The 19,978-nt window shown below is 45.0% G+C and overlaps 1 protein-coding gene across 3 annotated transcripts; it reads right to left on the bottom strand.

The window, feature by feature from the left end:
* Positions 1-1,415: 1,415 nt before the first annotated feature.
* Positions 1,416-9,572, bottom strand: VGLL2 (vestigial like family member 2). 3 transcript variants are annotated; one of them, XM_025860741.2, is made up of 4 exons: positions 9,184-9,572; positions 6,641-6,950; positions 4,087-4,608; positions 1,416-2,789 (listed from the first exon to the last, which is right to left on the bottom strand). In XM_025860741.2, the coding sequence occupies exons 1-4, from the start codon at positions 9,262-9,264 to the stop codon at positions 2,749-2,751; spliced, it is 954 nt and encodes a 317-aa protein (XP_025716526.1). In that variant the 5' UTR covers positions 9,265-9,572; the 3' UTR covers positions 1,416-2,748. The 3 variants fall into 3 exon arrangements, with proteins under 3 accessions (XP_025716526.1, XP_073749600.1, XP_073749599.1); XM_073893499.1 differs by lacking the exon at positions 1,416-2,789 and having other exon boundaries at positions 2,830-4,608; positions 9,021-9,572; XM_073893498.1 differs by lacking the exon at positions 1,416-2,789 and having other exon boundaries at positions 2,830-4,608.
* Between the last annotated feature and the right edge of the window lie 10,406 nt (positions 9,573-19,978).

Below are 19,978 nucleotides of genomic sequence, written 5' to 3'. Positions count from 1 at the left end.
CGGCAAATTCTCAAAAGCGAGCTGGGACTTAATGCATTTTATTTAGGCTTGTATATACTAGTGATCCGTGCCAATGGAACATGGATTAAAAAAATCCGCAGAGAAGTCCAGAGTTAATTTTAGTTATTGCCTCAATGTCCAAACCTCAGGCTAACTCTTTACATGACTCGGTCGGGTTGGGTGTGAAGAGCTTCAGGGCAGGGATGTCTGCTAAATACTGAAATGAATTAATGAGAGAAGCAATAATAATTTCCTCCTGGAGAAGAATGGAAATCTGCATCTGACTGAATGGTCTATAGATAGTATCATTTGATGAAGAGGTGTAAAAATGTCCTATGATAGTTCCTTTGGGACCAGGGATTCCATAAGGTCTGTGGTATGTCAATCTTTGGTGCCCTGCCTCTTTCCCCTTCCTTCTTCATCTGCCATGGAGGAGAAAGTAAACCCAGAGTCGAGCCACCCAAGACAAATCAGAAGAGGACAAGCTGCCTGTGCAGTGGGTGACAGTGCGGTCTCTTGCACCCAGGCTGCCTGGGTTGGCATCCTGGCTCTGCCACTTACTGGCTGGGTGACTGGGCAAATTATTTCTCCTCTGTGAGCCTCGGTTATCTCATGGGTAAGAAGGGGATCACCATCATAAATACACATAGACTTGCTGTCAGACTTAAATGAGTTAACCTGCATATGAAGCCCTCCGATCAGCGCCTGATGAATAATTAACATCAGTTGTTGTGAGTGCTATCACATCTGATGCAGCATAATCATCAAGTACCTTCCATAGAAGCAAAACCAGTAATAGGTTCTTGAAATGATCATAATCTACTTCACAGCGGCCAAGATGACAGAACGAGGGGAGGGGTACCTCTGCTAAGCCATACTCTGAGTAAGGTCCCTTACTGCCCCCAACTCTTCAGACTATTATCCAAGATAAATTGTATTTGTTCCTCATGTTCTAACGGAGGTCAAGATTTGAGCTAATATTTTTATGCTTTAACAATCTAGAAGGGCAATTTGAACATAACACAGAATATTTCTTTCGGGCACTTTAGTGAATGAACACAATTTTAGCATCAAGAGAAAATTAAGAGAAAAGACCACTCATTTCTTAATAATTAACCTCTCTCTTTCCTCTTTCTTCCTTTTTTTTCGGGGGGGGGCGGCTAGTGGTAGGTTTGTTTTCTTAGCCTAGCTTCCTAAACTGTAATATCACCAATATTTCAAAAAACACTTTTTAACTGACTACTGTCTTAAGAGTCTAGAATCGAAGAAGTAATAATAATTCTCTCCTGGAGAATAATAAACGTGTGCCTCACTGAATGGTGCCCAGGTGGTGCTTTCCGTAGCATCTCTACCTTCAACCCAGTGAATGCCGTCCGGTAAGCCTGGGCTTCTGCAGGCCACAGTTTTCTCATTTGTGAAACAGAGGTGGGATACCTAACTTCTCAATCCTGGGGTTGATGTCAAGTGAAAAGGGTTAATGGGTTTCACAGAATGGCAAACACTTTGGAAAAACAAACAGCACTATATACATAAAGTAATATTGGTTACTGACAACAGATTGTACTACTATAAATTATTTTATTCTACTCGGGAAGGACTAAGACATTTATTTTCTTTTTATGAAATAACACAGCGACCCTGTAGTAAAGAGACATCTTTACTGTTCATTTCTTCTTCCTCATCACCTTCAGCTTTGCCCACGCACAGACCCCTTCCCCTGTGCCAAAACGAAAGTGACCAAATTGCAACCACAGAGACTGAGAGGAATATTCGAGGTATTAGAGACTCTGTGGACATTTCTTCCCCTTGTGGCGATTCCTGGTTCTTCTTCACGGAGACAGTTGGGGTTTCTTGCCTTTTTTTTTTTTCCATCCAGAGGAGGATGGAAGGAGAGACGAAATTTGTGGGAGAGAAGGCAGAGAAGGGCTTCTTCTTTCATTGTAGAATGTTCCTTGTAAAAAATATGATATATATCTACACACACACACACACACACACACACACACAAAATAGATCCAGTGCAATTGCAATTGTTGTGCCAAACACTGGGAAGTGCCACCTTGGTCGATGTATTTCTGGAGTTTTCAACAGTTGTCCTACAACAGCTGCATTTCAGCAAGACTTGGGCAGGTGGCTCCAGAGAAGCCACTTGCCACTCACATTTAGGCTGAGGCTTCCATGTTCACAGTCCAAAGGAAAAGAGTGTGTCTTTGTGTCTGGAGTGGGTGTTGCAGAGAAGGAGTGGGCACGAAGGGAGCTGGAGGCCATGAGGTGAGGAAGAAGGCATTGCGAGTTGGCCTCTTTTACTTCCCTACCACAGTCTTCGATGCAAATACAAATACATTTTAAATGTGAGGATACTGACATCAGTAGTGCTATGATCACACTACTTAATGATATAATTCACATCAGCATAAAAAATATTCACACCAAAATGTCTTTTTTTCCCCTCCTCTTTCCAAGAAAACTTATGACATCATATCTAAGTGAGCTCACTGCTGGTTATTTCCAGTGATTTGCCCAAGAGTCATTAAACATGATTCAGAGTCTTTGGATCTGCTCTTTCCGCAGAAGGAATTATTGTTAGACAAAATTTCTGTAGCTGTATGTTTTGGTTTTCCCAACACGTGGAGATGTTTGAAGTCTCTGCCTTCCCCCACGTCGTCATCCATGAAGTGAGAGGCCCAGATGCTGAGCCTCCGTGGCTGGTCGGAAGGGAAAGGGAAGGGGAAACCCGGGGTCATCTGATCAGCTCAGGAGGGATGCACCACAGAGGGAATAACGACGAGCTGCAAACCAAGATCAGAAGCCATTACAAACCCACTCGATTTCAGCTCTGAGAGTCAGCAATTGCTCTATGCAGAGACCTACAGGGAACAAGTTTGGCTGTCTAAAACCGGTACAGATCCTTGCCTTTGTCCTGAGCCTGTAAACCTGAAAACAGAGAGAAAACAAAAGAAAGAGAGAGGGAGAGAGGGAGAAGAGAAACAGAGGGAGAGAGAAGGGGTTGGGGGTGGGAAGGCACAGGTATTTAAGGAAAGAGAAAGACAAACACCACTGTTTTATTGTGAATGTCACAGAATTCATTTAAAGGGCATGAATGAAAGTAAAAGCAAAGCAAACAGAAATGTCAAATCTTCACCTGAAGGAAGGGTGCATGGGCAAGACCACAAGCCAATGATTGCATTTATAATATAACCATTTTTTGGTTATGCCCTAAAAATAAAGGAAGCAGAAGAATGTACCTTTCAAATTCAACTCACTGAACCAGAAACTTAATATAGTCATGGAAATCACATTCTCTTTAAGTTTTACATTTTAAGAGACCTATTTAATTTCGCAATTAGGTTGATATCAGAAGCACATTTTTCTTTCCTTATAATTGTCACTAAGAGACAATATCCTCCGCCCAAGCTGTAGAAGATTTTGAACTACACTCTTAGCTCTAGGTCCTCTAGATCAGCGCTGTCCAATAAAAACACAATGGGAGCCACCGGCATAATTCTAAATATTCTAGCAGCCACATTGGAAAAAAGTAAAAAGAACCAGATGAGAATTAATCTTAGTAATATATTTTATTTAACCCAATATGTTCAATATGCAATGTGTCGAAAGTATTCCAACATGCAATCAACATAAAAATATTAGTGAGATGAATTTTACATTTTTTCTTTGTACACAGTTTTGAAATCCAGTGCGTATTATGCGCGTACAGCACATCCCAATTCGTCCTAGCCACATTTCAAGTGCTCAACAAGTACATGCGGCTAGCGGTTACAGAATTGAACAGCGCAGAGCTAGAACCTTTTCAACAAATTATTTACTTATTTGTTTATTTATTTACATTTGAAAAAAAGCCCCTTTTATATCTACCAGCCAGGTTAGGGCAGTGTCCTTCTTTCTCATTCTGCCCACACCGATGACACTGGGTCATCTGTCTGCTGAAGCACAACCCTGCCATGCAGACCTCTGGGCCACAACGTCACTGGGGTCTCCAAGGAGAACTAAGGGGGATCCGGGGCTCAGCCCAGGGTCGGACACAGGGCAGGAGGGGCCCGGGGAGGCCAAGCTCCCTCTCCCGCTTACCTGAGTCCACGCTGAGTCCCAGACCCTGGGCCACATCCCCCGCGGGGCTGGCGAAGGGTCCCCCGGGCGCGGCCCACGCGGCGCCGGTGGGCTCGCCCTTGGCGGAGAGCTCGCAGGGCGGGCTGCCCGGCGCGGGCGCCGGGGCGGGCGCGAGGCGGGCCGGGCGCCCGGAGGCTGCGGGCATCAGCAGCGGCCCGTAGCGCGGGTCGAAGTGCGGCGCGTAGACCTCGTGCACGGCGGCAGGCCGCGGGTAGGGGGCGGCCTGGGCGCCGAGGGCGCTGCCCAGCGCGTAGGGGTGGTGTGGGTGCGCGTGGTGCGGGTGCGCGTGGTGCCAGGGCTCGGCCGCGCCCTGGTGCAGGTGGCTGTGCAGCGCGGCCGGCGAGTAGGGGTCGGCGGCAGCGAAGGGCAGCTCCGAGTGCGCGGCGGCCAGCGGGCTGCCCAGAGGCGCGGGCACCGGTGCCTGGTACGCGCTGTTCCAGAAGGAGGCGGGGAAGCTGCGCTGGCTCATCGGGAAGGAGGCGTCTGCAGGCCGGCGAGGCGGAGGGGAGGAAAGGAAAAGAGGAGCGCGTCACCGCGGGGGAGGTGGAAGCGCCAACCCCGCGCGGCGGGAAAGCTGAACGCGCCTGGCGGGCAAAGGGCTGGCAAGCCGCGGCGGGGAGCGGACCTGCAGCCGGGCCTCGGGGGCGGCGCCTTTCTGAGGGGGCTGCAGCCTGCGAATTCGAGGTTGAGGCACCGCAAAATGGGGGAAACCCTTCGGGAAGGAGGGCCGCTTCCTCGGAATTTGCAGACGCGTCTTCAGTGCGGAAACCCCAGGACAGACTAGACTGGGAGAGGAAGAGAGGAGAGACACTCCCTTTCGTTCCAGTTTTGGGGCGCAGGGAGCTCCCTCCGACTCGAGGCTGCGCTGCCTCGGCGGCCTCGGGGTAGACTCGGCCTCCCGGTCCCAGCCCGCCGCCTCGCCCCAAGCTAAAGATACCTCTTCCCACTCTTGGTCAGCAGCCTAGCGATTTCACGAGCCCCTCTCGCGTTTCAGCCTCCCCAGCTCCAGAAAATGTGCCCCTCCAAGGCCTCCGATAGACTGGAAGTCCATCGACATATTTCAAAGTCTTGCTATTATTAGCCTCCTTTCTAGAAACCTACTTTCAAATATTTTTTTCCAAGAACTCAAGCAAAAGAGTAAACTGGACATACTAAAAGGGCAGTTGTATTATTTGCAGAGGGACGCAAAGGGACAGATCTTTTAAGTTTTACTTAATAATATTTGTTCCTTAAAGTGTGGACACCAGGAATAATAATAATTCTTATGGCCAGTATCCCTGTTGACCCCTAGTGCCGGGAAGCATTTTAAGAGAACAACAGCATTTAGATCAAATTTGTTGTCCCTGGTGGGAACGGAGGGAAGGAAAGATATTTAATTCCAGGAGACTTGATCCAGCACCTCCTCTAGGGAAGGCATCTGCCCCACATACTAGAGAATTAAACATGTGTTGAAAATGCATTCTAAGAGAGACTTAAAAAAATGTTCTGTATTCCAAACTAATGATTTGAGATCTTATCTAGGCAAGGATTGCACAAACTGTCAGATACTCTTAAGAGAAAAAGGGAGGGTGAGAGCTGTCATCCCCCTCCCCAAATGTTATATTCGTTTTTCTTTCACAAGAAAGTCCTCCTTTCTCATCTTGGTACAACACATCAAAAATTAAATTTAGTGAGAAAGCTTACCAAATAGTTACCCCCACCCTTGCCTGGGAATAAAAAGAGATTGAGATTTCCTAATAGACGGGAGATTGGCCAATAAATCATTGTCCCAGGCTAGATAAAGCAATGCTCTGTGAGAAGGGTAGAACAATAAAGAGGGGGTGTTTGGGGGGAAACCCTAGAGATGTTTTGGCTGTACCTAAACTTTTATTTCTTTGGTACTTGCTTACTGAAAGACATTTTTTTTGCTTCAAGATTTCCTAAGTAATTGAAGCCTGGCAAAAAGCACACATAGGTTTTAAGAGACATTCATCAGCAGGTTTTGCTTCCGGTGGGGTCTAGGACTTTCTCCTCTGGGCAAATTTTCAGGGACTGCTAAGAGCCCTGGAGGTTGTTGTAGGTGAAGATCTTCCACGTGGCTTGGGACAGTGTTTGAAACCTCACACTCCCACAGCACTTTTACATACATTTTCATATTTGTCCTACAGCCATCTCCAGTGACAGTTAAGAGGGCAAGTATTATTCTAATTTTAGAGACCAGTAAATAGAGTGACCCCAAAGAGGTTAAGAGACTTGCCCAAGGTCATATTGCTAGGAAGTGGTAGGGCCAGCAGGAAAATCCAGGTCTCCCAATTCCAAGGCTAGTGTTTTTTCTAAGTCACTGCCCTGCTCTGCTCTGCCTCTTCAAGGAGAGATTGTTTCTCCTTCCTTCCTTTTACTTACACTCCCCACAAGCCCCTCCTCACCTCCTCTCTGACACCTAGTATTCTTTTGGCTGCCTTTCCTTGAGCCCAGTAGGGGGGCCCCAGGCCTAGAGGGCTCTCTATCTGCCCTTAGAAGCGAGCCCTTTACTCACCCCGCCAGGGCCCGGAGCTCCTGGGTGCTTTGCTGCTTGTACAGCTTGGGGAATAGCTGCTAGGCTGGCTCAAGGCCCTACTGAAGTGCTCATCCACCACAGAGCTGATGTCCCCCTGGAAATAGGTAAAGAGGACGCAGCGGGAGTTGATGTACTCTGCCTCTGGTGGGCGCTCTTTCTCTGGGCTGCCTTCTTCCTCTTTGATACTGGCTGGAGTTTGGCTGGAGAAGGAGCTGCCGCTGCCCGTGCTGTTGCTGGGGCTGGCGTTGCACTCTTGCGCTTCCTGCATCTTGGAGTAATAGGCTAGTTTCTGCTCCAAGAGAGAAAGAACAGAGAGGTCAATTTCAAAAGAGATGGCAAACTGGGTTCCCATCTCACTCCGTCAGATTCCTAAGGTATCCAGGGGAAAACTGGCATCCAGGCCTAAGCCCTGTGCTCAGTAACACGCGTGAGCTCCTTGAGAGGCAGACTGCCCTGCTTGGTGTCTCTGGCTCCCCAGAATTCCTGCCAGACCCGAGGGAAAGCTCTCTGAAGATGTCAGGGGAAAAGTCCCAGAAGATGCCAGGCTATGAGCTGAGTTGAGCCACAGAGCCAGATTCGGGGCAGATATATTTTTAAAATCAGGCTCCAAGGATGAAGGGCACCCAAGTCCAGTTAGAGCCTGACTGTCCCCTGCCTAAGAATCCAGGGCAGATGCACAAGATGCAAGATTCAAGCATCGTCCTGATAGAGCGTGAAAATGCCAAAACCCACTCCATGCAGCCAGGAATGTAGAGGAAAAACCGCCACAGAGGTAAGATATAGTTCCATCTAGGAAAGAATCATGTGGGGTAAAAATGTGGAATAACATTCCGACATGGATCATATGAATAAATGCAAGCTGATATTTGTTTGGTCGCCCATAAGCTGTCCACTTAAAAGTCTATCTCAGTTTTTAAAGAGATCTTCTTTTGAGTAAGGAAAAACCAGAGGGCTGTGTGCATTTCGACCCTCACCATCTCTGTGCACATTGAGGAAACACGTAATAACAAGGAACCGAAGAAGAAGATCTTGGCCAGGAGGATGGCTAAATTGTGGCTGTCTGGTAGTGATTGTAAAAAACCAAGTGTAGCTGCTGAAATATTTTCTTAGAAATGAGCAATAGCCTGAATGCTGTGTTAACGCATTTATGCAGGCAGAGATGGCCTTGAAGCAGGCTGATCATACAAAAATGAACAGAGAACTTAATGGAATAGATTGGGTTGGTCCAGGATCAGGGAGGAGAAAGGACCAAACAGACAGAAAACCAACCCCTCTCTCTTCTTTGCAATAGTGCTAACCTGGGAAGGAGTCATCTCAGACCCTGAAGCCAAAAGACTGTAGTTACTTAGTAGAATGACCACTTCTACCACATTCCCGCTTGGCTTATAATGAGGGACTCTGGTGATTCCCCAAATTAACTTTGTGAGACTAAACAAACTCTTAGATGGAAAATTTAAAAGGGGAGGGGAGGTAGAAGGAGAAAAGCAAAACCTACTCCTTCCATCATTAATTCATCAGGAAATTTTCGAACGGACATTCTGAATTTGCAATCAAAATTGGCAAAAACTTGGACCAGCGGTCCGGAAGTATTTCAGTCTCTCTTGAACAGGAGTCCAGGCCCTCACTTTGGAACCTGCTCCTGACTCCTACAGCCCCCTGGGTGTGTGATCTTATTCTTTGACTGGACTACAGTCTTCAGTTTCTACAATATCAGCTGAGGACGTGGAAGGAAAAACTGGTCGACCAGACTCCGCCCGGAGAAGAGAGAAATTGGAATAATTAAACGAAACTTCAAGAGTTTGCCCGAACGGGGTTAAGTGGTCTTCTTACAGGTGGGTTTGTGGACCGCAGGATAGCCCGATGCAGCCACTCAGTCTCTAGAAAGGCGAAATATTATCTCTGAAGCTCGCATCCGCCAGGTCAATTGCACCCCAATAATAATCCCTAGAATTTTGCAAAGATTATCAAACCCACGCCTTCACGCGGTTCTCTTTGTAACGAATTCTCTGGTTCCGGAATTAATTGGCCTGATCCCTTGAGAATTGAAACGGGAAAAAGTCACTCCTTAGATAAGCTTGCAGAGATGAGAACGCAGGTCTTTGTGTTTTAGGCAGAAAGACAGAGACAGGTCTTTGCTTTTGTTCTCTTGTCACTCTCACCTTTGAGACCAAAGTTTGGTTTTCCCTGCGTGAGCTTTGCTCGCATCTCCCCTCACCCGCACCGAAGAATCTGGAGTCCGACAGATCGCTGGCGCGATCCTCGTGTGATGGTTCCGCGGAAGGACGGGGCACGCATTAGCGGGCTTAGCTGCCTTCCCGAGAGAGCAAGTGGACAAGCTAAAGGGGTTAGCTCAACCTACCGTTTGGCAGCGCCGGCAATCCCCGCATCCTCGGGGCTCCCGCCGCTGGCAGGACGCCCCGGATCGGTGCGGAGGTGTCCTGGACCTCGGGGTACAGGCGGTGCTTCAGCAAGCGGGGGCGCGCCACCCGTCTCCAAGGTCCCGGCCCGGAGGAGACACGTACCTGGTGGTAGGGGGTGTAGGCGGCTGCAAAGTAAGGCTGGGGAGGACCATAGACTTGGTACATAACATCCAGACAGCTCATGGCTCCCCGCAGCGGAGACGGCTAAGTGTTTTTTCATCAACTCCGGGTCGGTGGAGCGCAGTGATTCTGCATGGGCGGCGCTTGGACCCGAGCTCCCGAGTCATCGGCGGCGGAGCGGTGGGCAGCGCGCTCAGCGGCTCGGGATCCCGCTCTCAGGCTCCCCTCCCACCCCGGCACTTTGAGCCCGGACCGCGCTCCGGGATAGAAGCGCCCGAGCTCCCGCTAGTGGGCATTTAAACCCCACGCCGGACTGGCGTGCTGACGCCACTCCGGGCCGCGGAGGGGGCGGGGACCGGGGGGCCAATGGGGAGCCAGGGACTGGGCCCGAGGGGCTACCGGCGTGTTTCCCCGAGCTCCCCCGCCGCGAGCTGCTAGCCAAGGGTGCGGCGAATCGCGCGCCTCCGAGCCTGGGCCCTGAGGCTTCGCACCAAGAGGAGTAGGATTCCCAGGCTAATGCTGGACAGAGAAGCAAACCAAGAGAGAGACAGAAAGGGGAGAGGGAGGGAGGAGTGCAGGAGGGGGAAAGTGGGGGGTTCTCACACTTGGGGAGAGAAGGAAGTTTGATGCGTGGTGGCAAAAGTCCCGTGGGAGAGCCCCGGCCTCAAACTGGAGAGTTGAGAGTGTGCGAGTCCGGGGGTGGCCAGGTGGGGCAGATTATCTGCTCTCGGCTTCTGGTGAGTGCCGGCAGGGATAGCGCGCTCCCCAGGAATCCCCTGGGGGATCCGCGGCACCTCAGACAGGAAGTCGAGGGAGTCGGGAGACTCCTGCCTGGCGCGTAGGAGCTCCCTCTGGGGGAGAAATGACAGTAGCTGAAGCCGGTAAGGACTGATGCACCTGATGCGCCTCCTCTGACCCAGCCCCCCCCCGCCGCCAGCTCCCACACCTCAGTTCCGCTCTCTGGGGTCGGTCCCTTCTGCCTCTTTAGAGTTCGATCCCGACACTTTCTCTTTGAAGTCCCCCACCCAAACCCGCTCCGTGGGCGCTGTTCGCGCCCCGCCTCTGGCTCCTCCCGGTGCGAGTTGCTTTCGAGGAGTCCAGGAGGCCCTACCCAGCCCCCGGCAGCCCCGGGTTTCCTCGGCCTGGGTCCTTCAGTGTTGCGGTAACTTCCTGGGACGAGGACTTGTTGACTGCAAGAGGAGTCATGCTAGGGAATGCAGGAAGTCAGACAGGACTTTTTGCTTTATTTTAGAGAGTTGAAAGGATGCATTTCAATTGTGAAACGTGCATCGCTGTTCTCTTTCCTGCCCTGAGAGTTTTACTGGCTCGGATGGGCTTCCGGGCACGCTCTTCATTCTTCCCCAAGCACTCCCCACTCCCAACACAGTCCCCTGGGGAGGAGGGTGTCACAGTGGAGTCCAAGTTTAGGGATGAATCAAGACAACACTGTCGGTATGGCTGGGTCAGGTGGTGGGAAGGGCGTGGGCCTGACTTGAGAGGTAGGTGGGGGCAGAGCTTGGGAACATTGAGAGCCCAGAACCAAGGAAGAGGCAGCGTGCATTACGAACTCCAGTTATTACCCAATTAAAAAAAAAAAAAAGTCTGACATCGATTCCCAGGCTGTATGCACCCTTAGAGAAATATTTGTCTTCAAAACGTGAATATTTAAGCCAAATTGTTTCCGGGGTGAGGTTTTGGTTTTGCCCGAATAATAAATGCGAAGTGGCTCCAAGTCTCCAGTTCGGTTTATAAATGGTGAATTGTCCCGAGCGATCGAAGAGTTTCTTTAAGTACGATGTCTACTTTAAAGAAAATTAAAATAATAATAAAAAAAAATAAAGACACCACTCAGTCCAGTTTTACGCATGCCTTTTCAGGGGCCAGGTTGCCTTGTGGCTGAGCTCTGCAGGCCCCTAGATCCTTTGGCGATCTAGGCGCACAGGTAGAGCAGAATATCCTTCCCGCCCCCACCCCAACCCTCCCGCCCAGGGTGCTTCGGAGAAGAGCAATTGCCTTGGTTTTCTCTGGAGGCTAAAGAGCGAACCTTTATCCAAAGAGCCGCAAAGTGCCCTCCTGGAGGCGTGAGGTGGGCGTGTAGGTCCCAGTCTTTCTCGCCGCCTAGGAGCGCGCTAGCTGCCGAGGGCCGCTCCGCCCTGTCCCGCGCCAGGTTCTGGCTCCGCCGGCCCTCGTTCCCGGAGTCAGGTCTGAGCGGGAGCCGAGGTGCCCAGGACAGATCGCGGCCAGTAGGCGCGACCACGGAGGGTCACACTCTGCCCTTCTGCGCAGGTCCTGCTGTGTATCTGTGGACACAGGTTCTACTTTGGCTTCCTCCAGCTAGAGCATCTCCGGTACTGAGCGTCCTTCGCCGCAGGGCGCTCTTCCCCGCGCTACCCAGGCTCCGCGGCGTGGCTGGAGGCCCGCAGTACTGCGTGGGTAAAGGCGCTGGGGCGTGAGCGCCGGATCGCGCGCCTAGCGAGGGCTGAGCAGCTCAATTCTCGTCCTTGCTCACCTCGCAGTAGCCACCTCCTATCCCCTGTACCCACTCACTTTGATATTTTTACTTGACTTTGACCATGGGACCAAAGGAACTTTGATTTTTTTCCCACAAATTCAGGAGAAAATAACAATCTCTCCGCATCCAGCGAGGCCCAGCAAAATGGTAATTATGTTTGAAAAGGATGACACGAGCGGTGACATCCCACGTTTCGAACAAAGACAAGGAAGAGAAGGTGATGCCAGTTGCCTAAGTCTGCTTTCTTTTCACATTTCTCAATCTCCTCTACTTGAACCAGTTTTTTGAAACCTTTCTCAAGCTAAGTAAGGGTACTGGCCGCACAGGAGTTTAAAGCAACACAGGGAATTGGGGCCAGTGAGCATTGATTTGAATCTAGGCAGGAAAACAGTTGTCTCCCTCCAAGTCCAAGGTAAAGGAGGAAAAATGAAGAGTCCGAAGTTTTACAATATGCCCACTGATTGGAGCAAGGTCAGTATTTTCCGTGTATCTGGAAAGGTGTCATTTACACAAAGGTGGTATTTCTCAATCAGATGAGATTGTGCCTTGATTATAAGCTGAAGTAGAAAGTAAAACAAATTTAATCCCCTCTACCTCCTGCACTCTCGCAGATATTCAAACCACCAGGACACGAACTGATCAAAGAAGTGACAAACCACCAGGACTTGAACTCGTCAGAGAAGTGAGATTTTGATTCAGAGCCTTGGGAATGGACTACAGAAAATTGGGAGAAAAGTCTCTCACTTCCTTCCTCTCTCTCCCCTTCCCCCAGTTACTTTAGAAGAGACTGCACACCAGACAGATGTCCCTGAATTTGGCTCCCCTGACAAATGTGTCAACATCCCCAGAAATGTCAACTATTACCATGACAGCTAAGTTAATTGCCTTTTGACTTCCTAATTGGACAGAGGGAATATCAAAACTTCTTTTAGAATGAATTCCACTTTATGATAGCTTCATGGCAATTTATTGAGCTGTGAGGAGGGAATTTGCTAAATGAAAGTAGTTAATTCCGCCAAAATTTCCTTTTAGTATCCCATTTTAGGGTTCCATTTTTTTTCTAGTGTGCAATTCTAACAACATCTAGAACTGTGAAAGTAAAAGGTGCCTTTATTCTTGAAGTTAACAAGTGAAGTTAATTACTTTTGAATGATTACATGTTTCAAGATATCACAATGAAATATTTTATTTTGTCTTCAGGAGGGTTATTTATCATTTTCCTAAGCTAATTTTCAATACCTTCAGAGTTTTTCTGTCCACCTGTGGCATCTTACTCTGAAAACGGCAAAGAAACAACTTTAAAGGAAGGATGTAGGAATAGAACGAATTTGGAGAACTGACCTGCAGCCAGCCCAGGCCCTCCCTCACCCATGATTTATTTGGATCATTGACTGTTGGCATTTTATGTTGCCTTATGCTGGCAACCAAAGGAGATGAACACAGTGGTAATCTCATAGACATTGTTTTAACCCCTAACCCCAACCTGGCCTGTTTTACAGAGCAGAGATATATTTGGAATTTGAGAGTAACTGACAAGATTTTGTGGATTCCAAATATTAATAATATTAGTTGAAAACATGTCTGCAAAAGTCAGGTTTTGGGGGCACTGTGTGTTATTTAACAATGGTACTCTGGTGACTAATGGGGACTCCAAATGGTGATTTTATTTATTTATTTATTTATTTTTTAAAAAATATTTTATTTATTTATTTCAGAGAGAGAGAGAATGAGAGACAGAAAGCAGGAGGGGGAAGGGGGTCAGAGGGAGAAGCAGACTCCCCGCCGAGCAGGGAGCCCGATGTGGAACTCGATCCCGGGACTCCAGGATCATGACCTGAGCCGAAGGCAGTTGCTTAACCAACTGAGCCACCCAGGCGCCCTGGTGATTTTATTTAAAAAAAGAAAAAGAAAAAGAGAAAAGCTGAAAGCTCACCTAAAAGCTAAGTAGAGGAATTCCAGTTGGACTTAGTGAAAAACCAAAGAGAAGAGAATTCAATTCTTTTTTTTTTTTTTTTTTTTTTTAAGAGCCTGATGTGGGACTCAATCCCAGGACCCTGGGATCATGATCTGAGCGGGAGGCAGATGCTTAACCTCCCGAGCCACCCAGGTGCCCCTAAATTCCATTATTTTCATACAAACTTAGAATAGCTCTTAATGTCTTCAAGTAAAAACCCTTCATGGTCTGTCTTAATGAATAGAGGAGACTACTTTGTAACTATTGACATATATTTAATTACTATAATATTAAACTTTTCCTCTTTCATATTTTAAAAGCTATTTTCATGTTACATACAAGTCACCTTCAGTTTAGGTGAAATCATCACAACGTTCTGAATTTAGTTTTCTCTTAAGTTCTTATTGATGTCAATGGTCAGTTCCAAGATTGAGAAATATATTTAATACCACATTCATCTTTTAGAAGTAAGTTCTTTTTAATGAGTCTCTATGAAATGCGTAGTATAAAGATATCATTACACAAACTCATATGATTCAAACTTTTCAAAATGATAATGTACAAATGGCAAGAAGAGAGATTTGGAATAGGCGTGTGTGAAATATTTTGGCTTGCTATGTTTTTATAAGAGAGTAAGAGAAGGAAATTTGCATTCTCTGCTTTTGACTTGGACACAAAGAGTTAAGTCAGAGCACATATCAATTATTTCTTAATAGGGAGAAGTTTTCATCTTAACTTGCCTGGAAAAGTCATTCTAATTGGTATAGTGATTATAGTGAAAAAAATTATTTTTTAAAGACACAATCTGGTGATATCCTAGAAGCTAACATAACTGTGAAACTTCTTTTGTGACATACAGGGACATAGAGGAATTTGCAGATTCAGAAGGTGGAAGTAGACTGAAGGATTTGAATTGGTGACTTAGATATTTGACAGTATTGGTGTTGATCCATTCCCAAACTTCTGTTTATAAACTTCATTTCAGCAGGATGCTAAAGGGGTTAAAAGGACACCACAGCAATAAGAGACAGAAGGTGAGGATATCCATCTGAGTGTGACGTCCTGTCACATGCTTCAAGAGGTCTTGAAACAGCTTCTTAGAAATTCCCTCATAGGGAGTTTCTCGTGGCATGTGTGGAAGAATTTTTAGCACAGACTGCTAGACTGGCATTGACTGTCTTAATTTCATTGGTTGTTGTGACTGATTTTTAAGCAGATTTCCATGATGACATAAATAAATTAGGTTTAGCTATGCTTCAAGTACAACACATAGTATGATATTTGAAGGTGCATCAGGACACTTAAGCAGACCCAAAGCTGACTATATTTTTTATTTTTGTTCTTAACTCTATACTGTAAATACTGTACATTATATTTTAAAGTAAAAGTCTGGTTGTTGACTATAAAATTTAAATTTCAGTGGCTGATATTATTTTTTTCATATTTCTTCACAAGATGCATGAACCAATCAAGTTGTAAAATAATCTAACCTGTAACATTACCTAAGATTTCTAAAATTTTTTTAAAAATTTGAAATGTAGGATTTAAAGAATAATACATAATTTTATATGTCTCATGCAGAATATTGCCACACAGTGAATCAAAGTAGAAATTTGGCAGTTGTCCAGATAATTTGGAATGAAAACCAGCTAAATATGACCATGTAATAAATCAAAGTGAAAATTCAGGTCTCAAAGTGGGCTTTCACCAAGGAAACTTCTTCCCATATTAGTAAACTAATGCCCATACTCCTAAGCATAGCTAATTATTTCTCCAAATGTATGTGTGCTCAGAATCTGGCCTTGACCTTAATAATATCTGTTGATTTTGTAAATATTTTAAGACAATGATTCTGAAATGGTTCAAAATGAACACATATTTTTACCCTGTAGCTTTCTTTTTCTTTGCGGGTACTCAGTGGCAAAATAAATTTGAAGTCCTCATATCTATCTATCTATCTATCTATCTATCTATCTATCTATCTATCTATCTATAGCTTTGCCCCTGAGTATTTGAGAGAGAGGTTCTTGCAAGGCACTGCCTGTAATTTTTTTTAGGAATGGATGTTTTAAAACAGCCTTTCGGTAAGCAGTGTAATTACTCTACTACTACACAGTTACTGTATCTAGAAAAATAGCCTGTATCTGTACATTTAAAATAAAGTGTTAAATTAAAGCAACCATACCAACAAGTTGAAGAGAAACAAAGATCCTTTTTTACCTCTGGTAGTAGGCCCGAAACCTAGGCAGAGTTATTTTATCAGAAGGAAAATCCCAACAGTAGGTGTCTAAAAGAAGATATCTCAAAGTACATGTTGCCAAATAGTTACCTAGGTAGGCAGCTGGAGAAACTGGAGGGAACCATCCACTCTTCAAAGAGGAGGGGAAAGGTGGAAGGCCATGTTGCTGATTGCCACCTTTGTAACATATGAGGTGGCATACTTAACTTCTGGGTGCCTCGAGCTCTAAAGGTCACATACTTTGGGAACTCAGCCTACTGACCACATTTCCTGGGACATTGCCCTGCCTTCTCTGTGAAAGCAATACAGCCTCATCCTGATGACATTATCTTAGTCACTTTCTTAAGAATGGAGAAGGCTGATGAGTAGCATGGAAGGAGTGATGGGCTGGATATCAAGACACAGCGTTCTGACCCATGGTGTGAAATGCTGTCACTCCCTCAGCCCTCAGTTTGTTCATTTATACAGAAAAGAAACTGGACCAGATAATCTCTATCTAAACGTGCTTATGGCTCCAAACACTGTAATCAGAACAAATTTACATTTGATTTGAAAATAGGGCACAATATTTATAAGCATTTCTGAAATGAATGTTATTTCCAACCTAAGATCCTTCTTGAAAAGTCGCACATTGTAAACCTCACCTGAAAATGAGTAATTTTACGTTCCCCAACTCTCACCAAATGGAGGCCTAATCTTAATGGTTGGATAGAATTAGCCAGAGATTCTTTAGAATTTCAGGGAAATGTAATATAAAAGGGAGTTTTGTCTTTCAAGCACACTGAGGACATGAAGTTGAGATGTCTGGTTTGCAGGACTGGAAGCAAAACTGCCCTTCTGCTTGCTTTCTATGGGCCCCAGTGCATGTGTGTACATCTGATGTCTGCTCCTTGGGAAATAGAAGTTCAACTTTTCTGAGCTTCCATGAGACCAAGAACAGAAAATAACCATTTTTTAATTTGTAAGGTTGGGGTTTTGAAACTGGAACTTTTTCTTTTTTTTTTTCACATTGCATATTTCAACGTGTAGTAATATGTAGCCTATTTAATAGAGGAACTAAACTTACTAGAATTATTAGTCATAACATCTTGTTTGGTGATGAGTACTGCAAATTCTCCTGCCCAGGACTGGTGAATGCTTAAATAGATTTCTAGAAGAACATGAGCAATATCCCACACTATGTTAGGAATCTTAGCATTGATAAGAATTTTGATGCTTTGTTTATTCTTAGGAATGTTTGAAAATCACCTCCTATAGAGATGACAGTAAGTTTACCACTAGACTACCCCCTTTTGTTTCACACCCATAGAAATGATAAAGAAAATGTAGAAAGAGATAGCCAGAAAATACGACTGGACTCTGAAGTAGGATAAACATTCTAAAGCAAAAAATAAAACAGAAACTCAAAGCCATGAGCAGGTTGATTGTCATGGGCTTATTGGGCTCTGGACTGGAAAGTGGCAGTCAGGCTCTTGGCTCCTGCAGGGGAATGGAATGAAAAGTTCTGAGCTGGACCCATAACCTAAAACCAAGGCTTGTTCTGGGACTCTCATGCCCACAAAGGTAGCTGAAAAAAATGGCTTTGGACTAGCTGCCCTGGCTATATCTTTATTAAAACTCCCATCCTGGCTTGGCAGGTAAATAGCTTCATGACCCCAAACTTGGCTAGATGGCCTTCTGACTCCATGCCTGGATTTGCATCATCTTTGCTATCCCAATGGAGCAGGAGTTCTGAAATATACACATAAGAACAAGATGTGGACTAAGATGTGTACAGAGATGGTGGGAGGGGCAGATGGAGGCGACTGGAAAGTGTTAGGGAGGGCAAGGGAGAAAATGCTTATATACTAAAATACATTATTATTATTTAGTCAAGCCTTATGTGATAAACACACATATATATATATGGCATAAGTAAACATATGTGTGTATATATAGTATATGTATATATGTAACACTTGTATATGTAATGTATGTGTACATTATATGTAATACACATGTAAACATATGTGTATACATAGTATATGTATATAATGTATGTGCATATGTATATGTGTGTGTGTGAATGTATGTATGTGTGCATATATACATTATATATATATATATATATATATATATATATATCAACCTCCCACAGATTAGGGCTCTCTCAGCAAGAAAAGGGAGGATCCCATATTGGGTAGACAACTACAAGTATTTTGTATAAAATAAAAAGATATTTAAAAATTATATTATTTCATTCAAAAAATAACAAAATATTGTTCTGTAGAATCTGAAGACAAGCTTTACCTAATTTTCTAATTTTCTGTTTCACAGAGTGTTTGAGAGAGTAGTAAAAGTCTTGGTAAGGAAGCTGGACTAAGGAACAACAAAAGAATAAAGTCATTGACCAGTATCATTTGGAAACACTGATGCAAAAATTCTAAAGAGAATACTAGCATTTTGGTTCCAGCAGCTCTTAGAAAGATACATGGGGACCTGTCCTTTGAAGCTTTGAAGCCAAGCATTGACTTCTCCAGCTATGAAAATTCCAAGATGACATCTTCTTTCAGCAGAGAGCTGTTTTGTCTACACCGAAAATCTGTTGTGTAGTGCAGCCAGCTTCATTAATGATCTTGGCTAGATCTTCTGGAGAGCTTGCTGCAGCTTACATCAGCACTTGCTGCTTCCCCTTGTGTTATACTGTTATGGAGATGGCTTCTTTCCTTAAACCTCGGGAACCAAGCTCTGCTAACTTCAAATTTTTCTTCTGCAGACTCCCCACCTCTCTCAGCCTTCATAGAATTGAAGAGAGTTAAGGCCCTGCTCTGGATTAGGCTGTGGCTTAAGGGAATGTTGTGGCTGGTTTGATCTTCTATCCGGGTCACTAAAATTTTCTTCATATCAGCAATAAGGTTGTTTGGCTTTCTTGTCATCCATGTGTTCTCTGGGGTAGCACTTTTCATTTCCTTCAAGAACTTCTCCTTTGGACTTGCAGCGTGCCTAACTGTTTGGCACAAGAGGTCTAGCTTTTAGCCTGTCTTGGCTTTCGACACGCCTTTCTCACTAAATTTAATCATTTCTAGCTTTTGATTGAAATTGAGAGATGTGTGACTCTTCCTTTAGTTTGAACACTCAGAGGCCATTGTAGGGCTATTAACTGGCCTAATTTCAGTATGATTGTGTCCCAGGGTATAGGGAGGCCCAAGGAGAGGGAGACAGGGGGGACTGCTCCAATTGGTGGAGCAGACAGAAACATACCACATTTCTTAAGTTCACCTCTTACATGGGCATGGTTTGTGGTGCCCCCACAACAATTACAATAGTCACAGCAAAGATTACGGATCACAGATCACCATAACAAATATAATAATAATGGAAAAATTTGAAGTATTGTGAGAATTATCCAAATATAACACAAGACTTGAAGCGAGCAAATGCTGCTGAAAAATGGCGCCGATAGACTTGCTTGATGCAGGGTTGCCACAGATCTTCAATTTGCAAAAAATGCTGTATCTGTGAAGCACAATAAAGTGAAGCTCAATAAAACGAGGTATGCCCGTATTTTGAAATAGGAAAAACAAAACAAAGCAAAACATAACAAAAAAACCCCCAAACAATATAAAATAAAAACCAAACTTACAGAAGTGAAAAGAATAAATGAATTGTGATATATTAATACAATGCACATAGAAGTGATCACTTATAACTACAGGTATCAACATGGTTAAATCTAACAGTATTGTCAACAAACAGAAGGTGGTTGCCAAAATAGGATGATACTGTTTCTGTAGAACTTGAAGACCTGTGAAACAATGCTGTCTATTTTTATGGGTGTCTATATATATGTGCTAATAATATGAAAACCACAAAAGAAATACATGTCAATTTTAGGATAAGGCTACCACTGGAACATGGGAATGAGAAGAATACACAGGGGATTTTTATGATTTAAAAGAATCTGAGGCAAATTTAGCAAAATTTGTTAGGGCTGGGGAGTGAGTATGAGTGTTTTATTATGGTTTTCTTTTTTTTTTAAAGATTTTATTTATTTATTTGACAGAGAGACACAGAGAGATAGGGAACATAAGCA

Source organism: Callorhinus ursinus, unplaced genomic scaffold (assembly GCF_003265705.2).
Source record: "Callorhinus ursinus isolate GAN/ISIS: 27379988/994484 unplaced genomic scaffold, GSC_fseal_2.0 scaffold6, whole genome shotgun sequence".
NCBI classification, from domain to species: domain Eukaryota; kingdom Metazoa; phylum Chordata; class Mammalia; order Carnivora; family Otariidae; genus Callorhinus; species Callorhinus ursinus.
Note: the sequence above shows the minus strand (reverse complement) of the source record. Positions and strands in the feature narration are given on the sequence as shown.

Bases quoted from the DNA above. Each gene is read 5' to 3' on its own strand.
- VGLL2 (XM_073893498.1), bottom strand. From the start codon at position 9,264: ATGAGCTGTCTGGATGTTATGTACCAAGTCTATGGTCCTCCCCAGCCT. The intron at 6,951-9,183 runs GTACGTGTCTCC...CTCTTGGAGCAG, and splicing joins CCTACACCCCCTACCACCAG to AAACTAGCCTATTACTCCAA. The intron at 4,609-6,640 runs GTGAGTAAAGGG...GCCGGCCTGCAG, and splicing joins GAGCTCCGGGCCCTGGCGGG to ACGCCTCCTTCCCGATGAGC.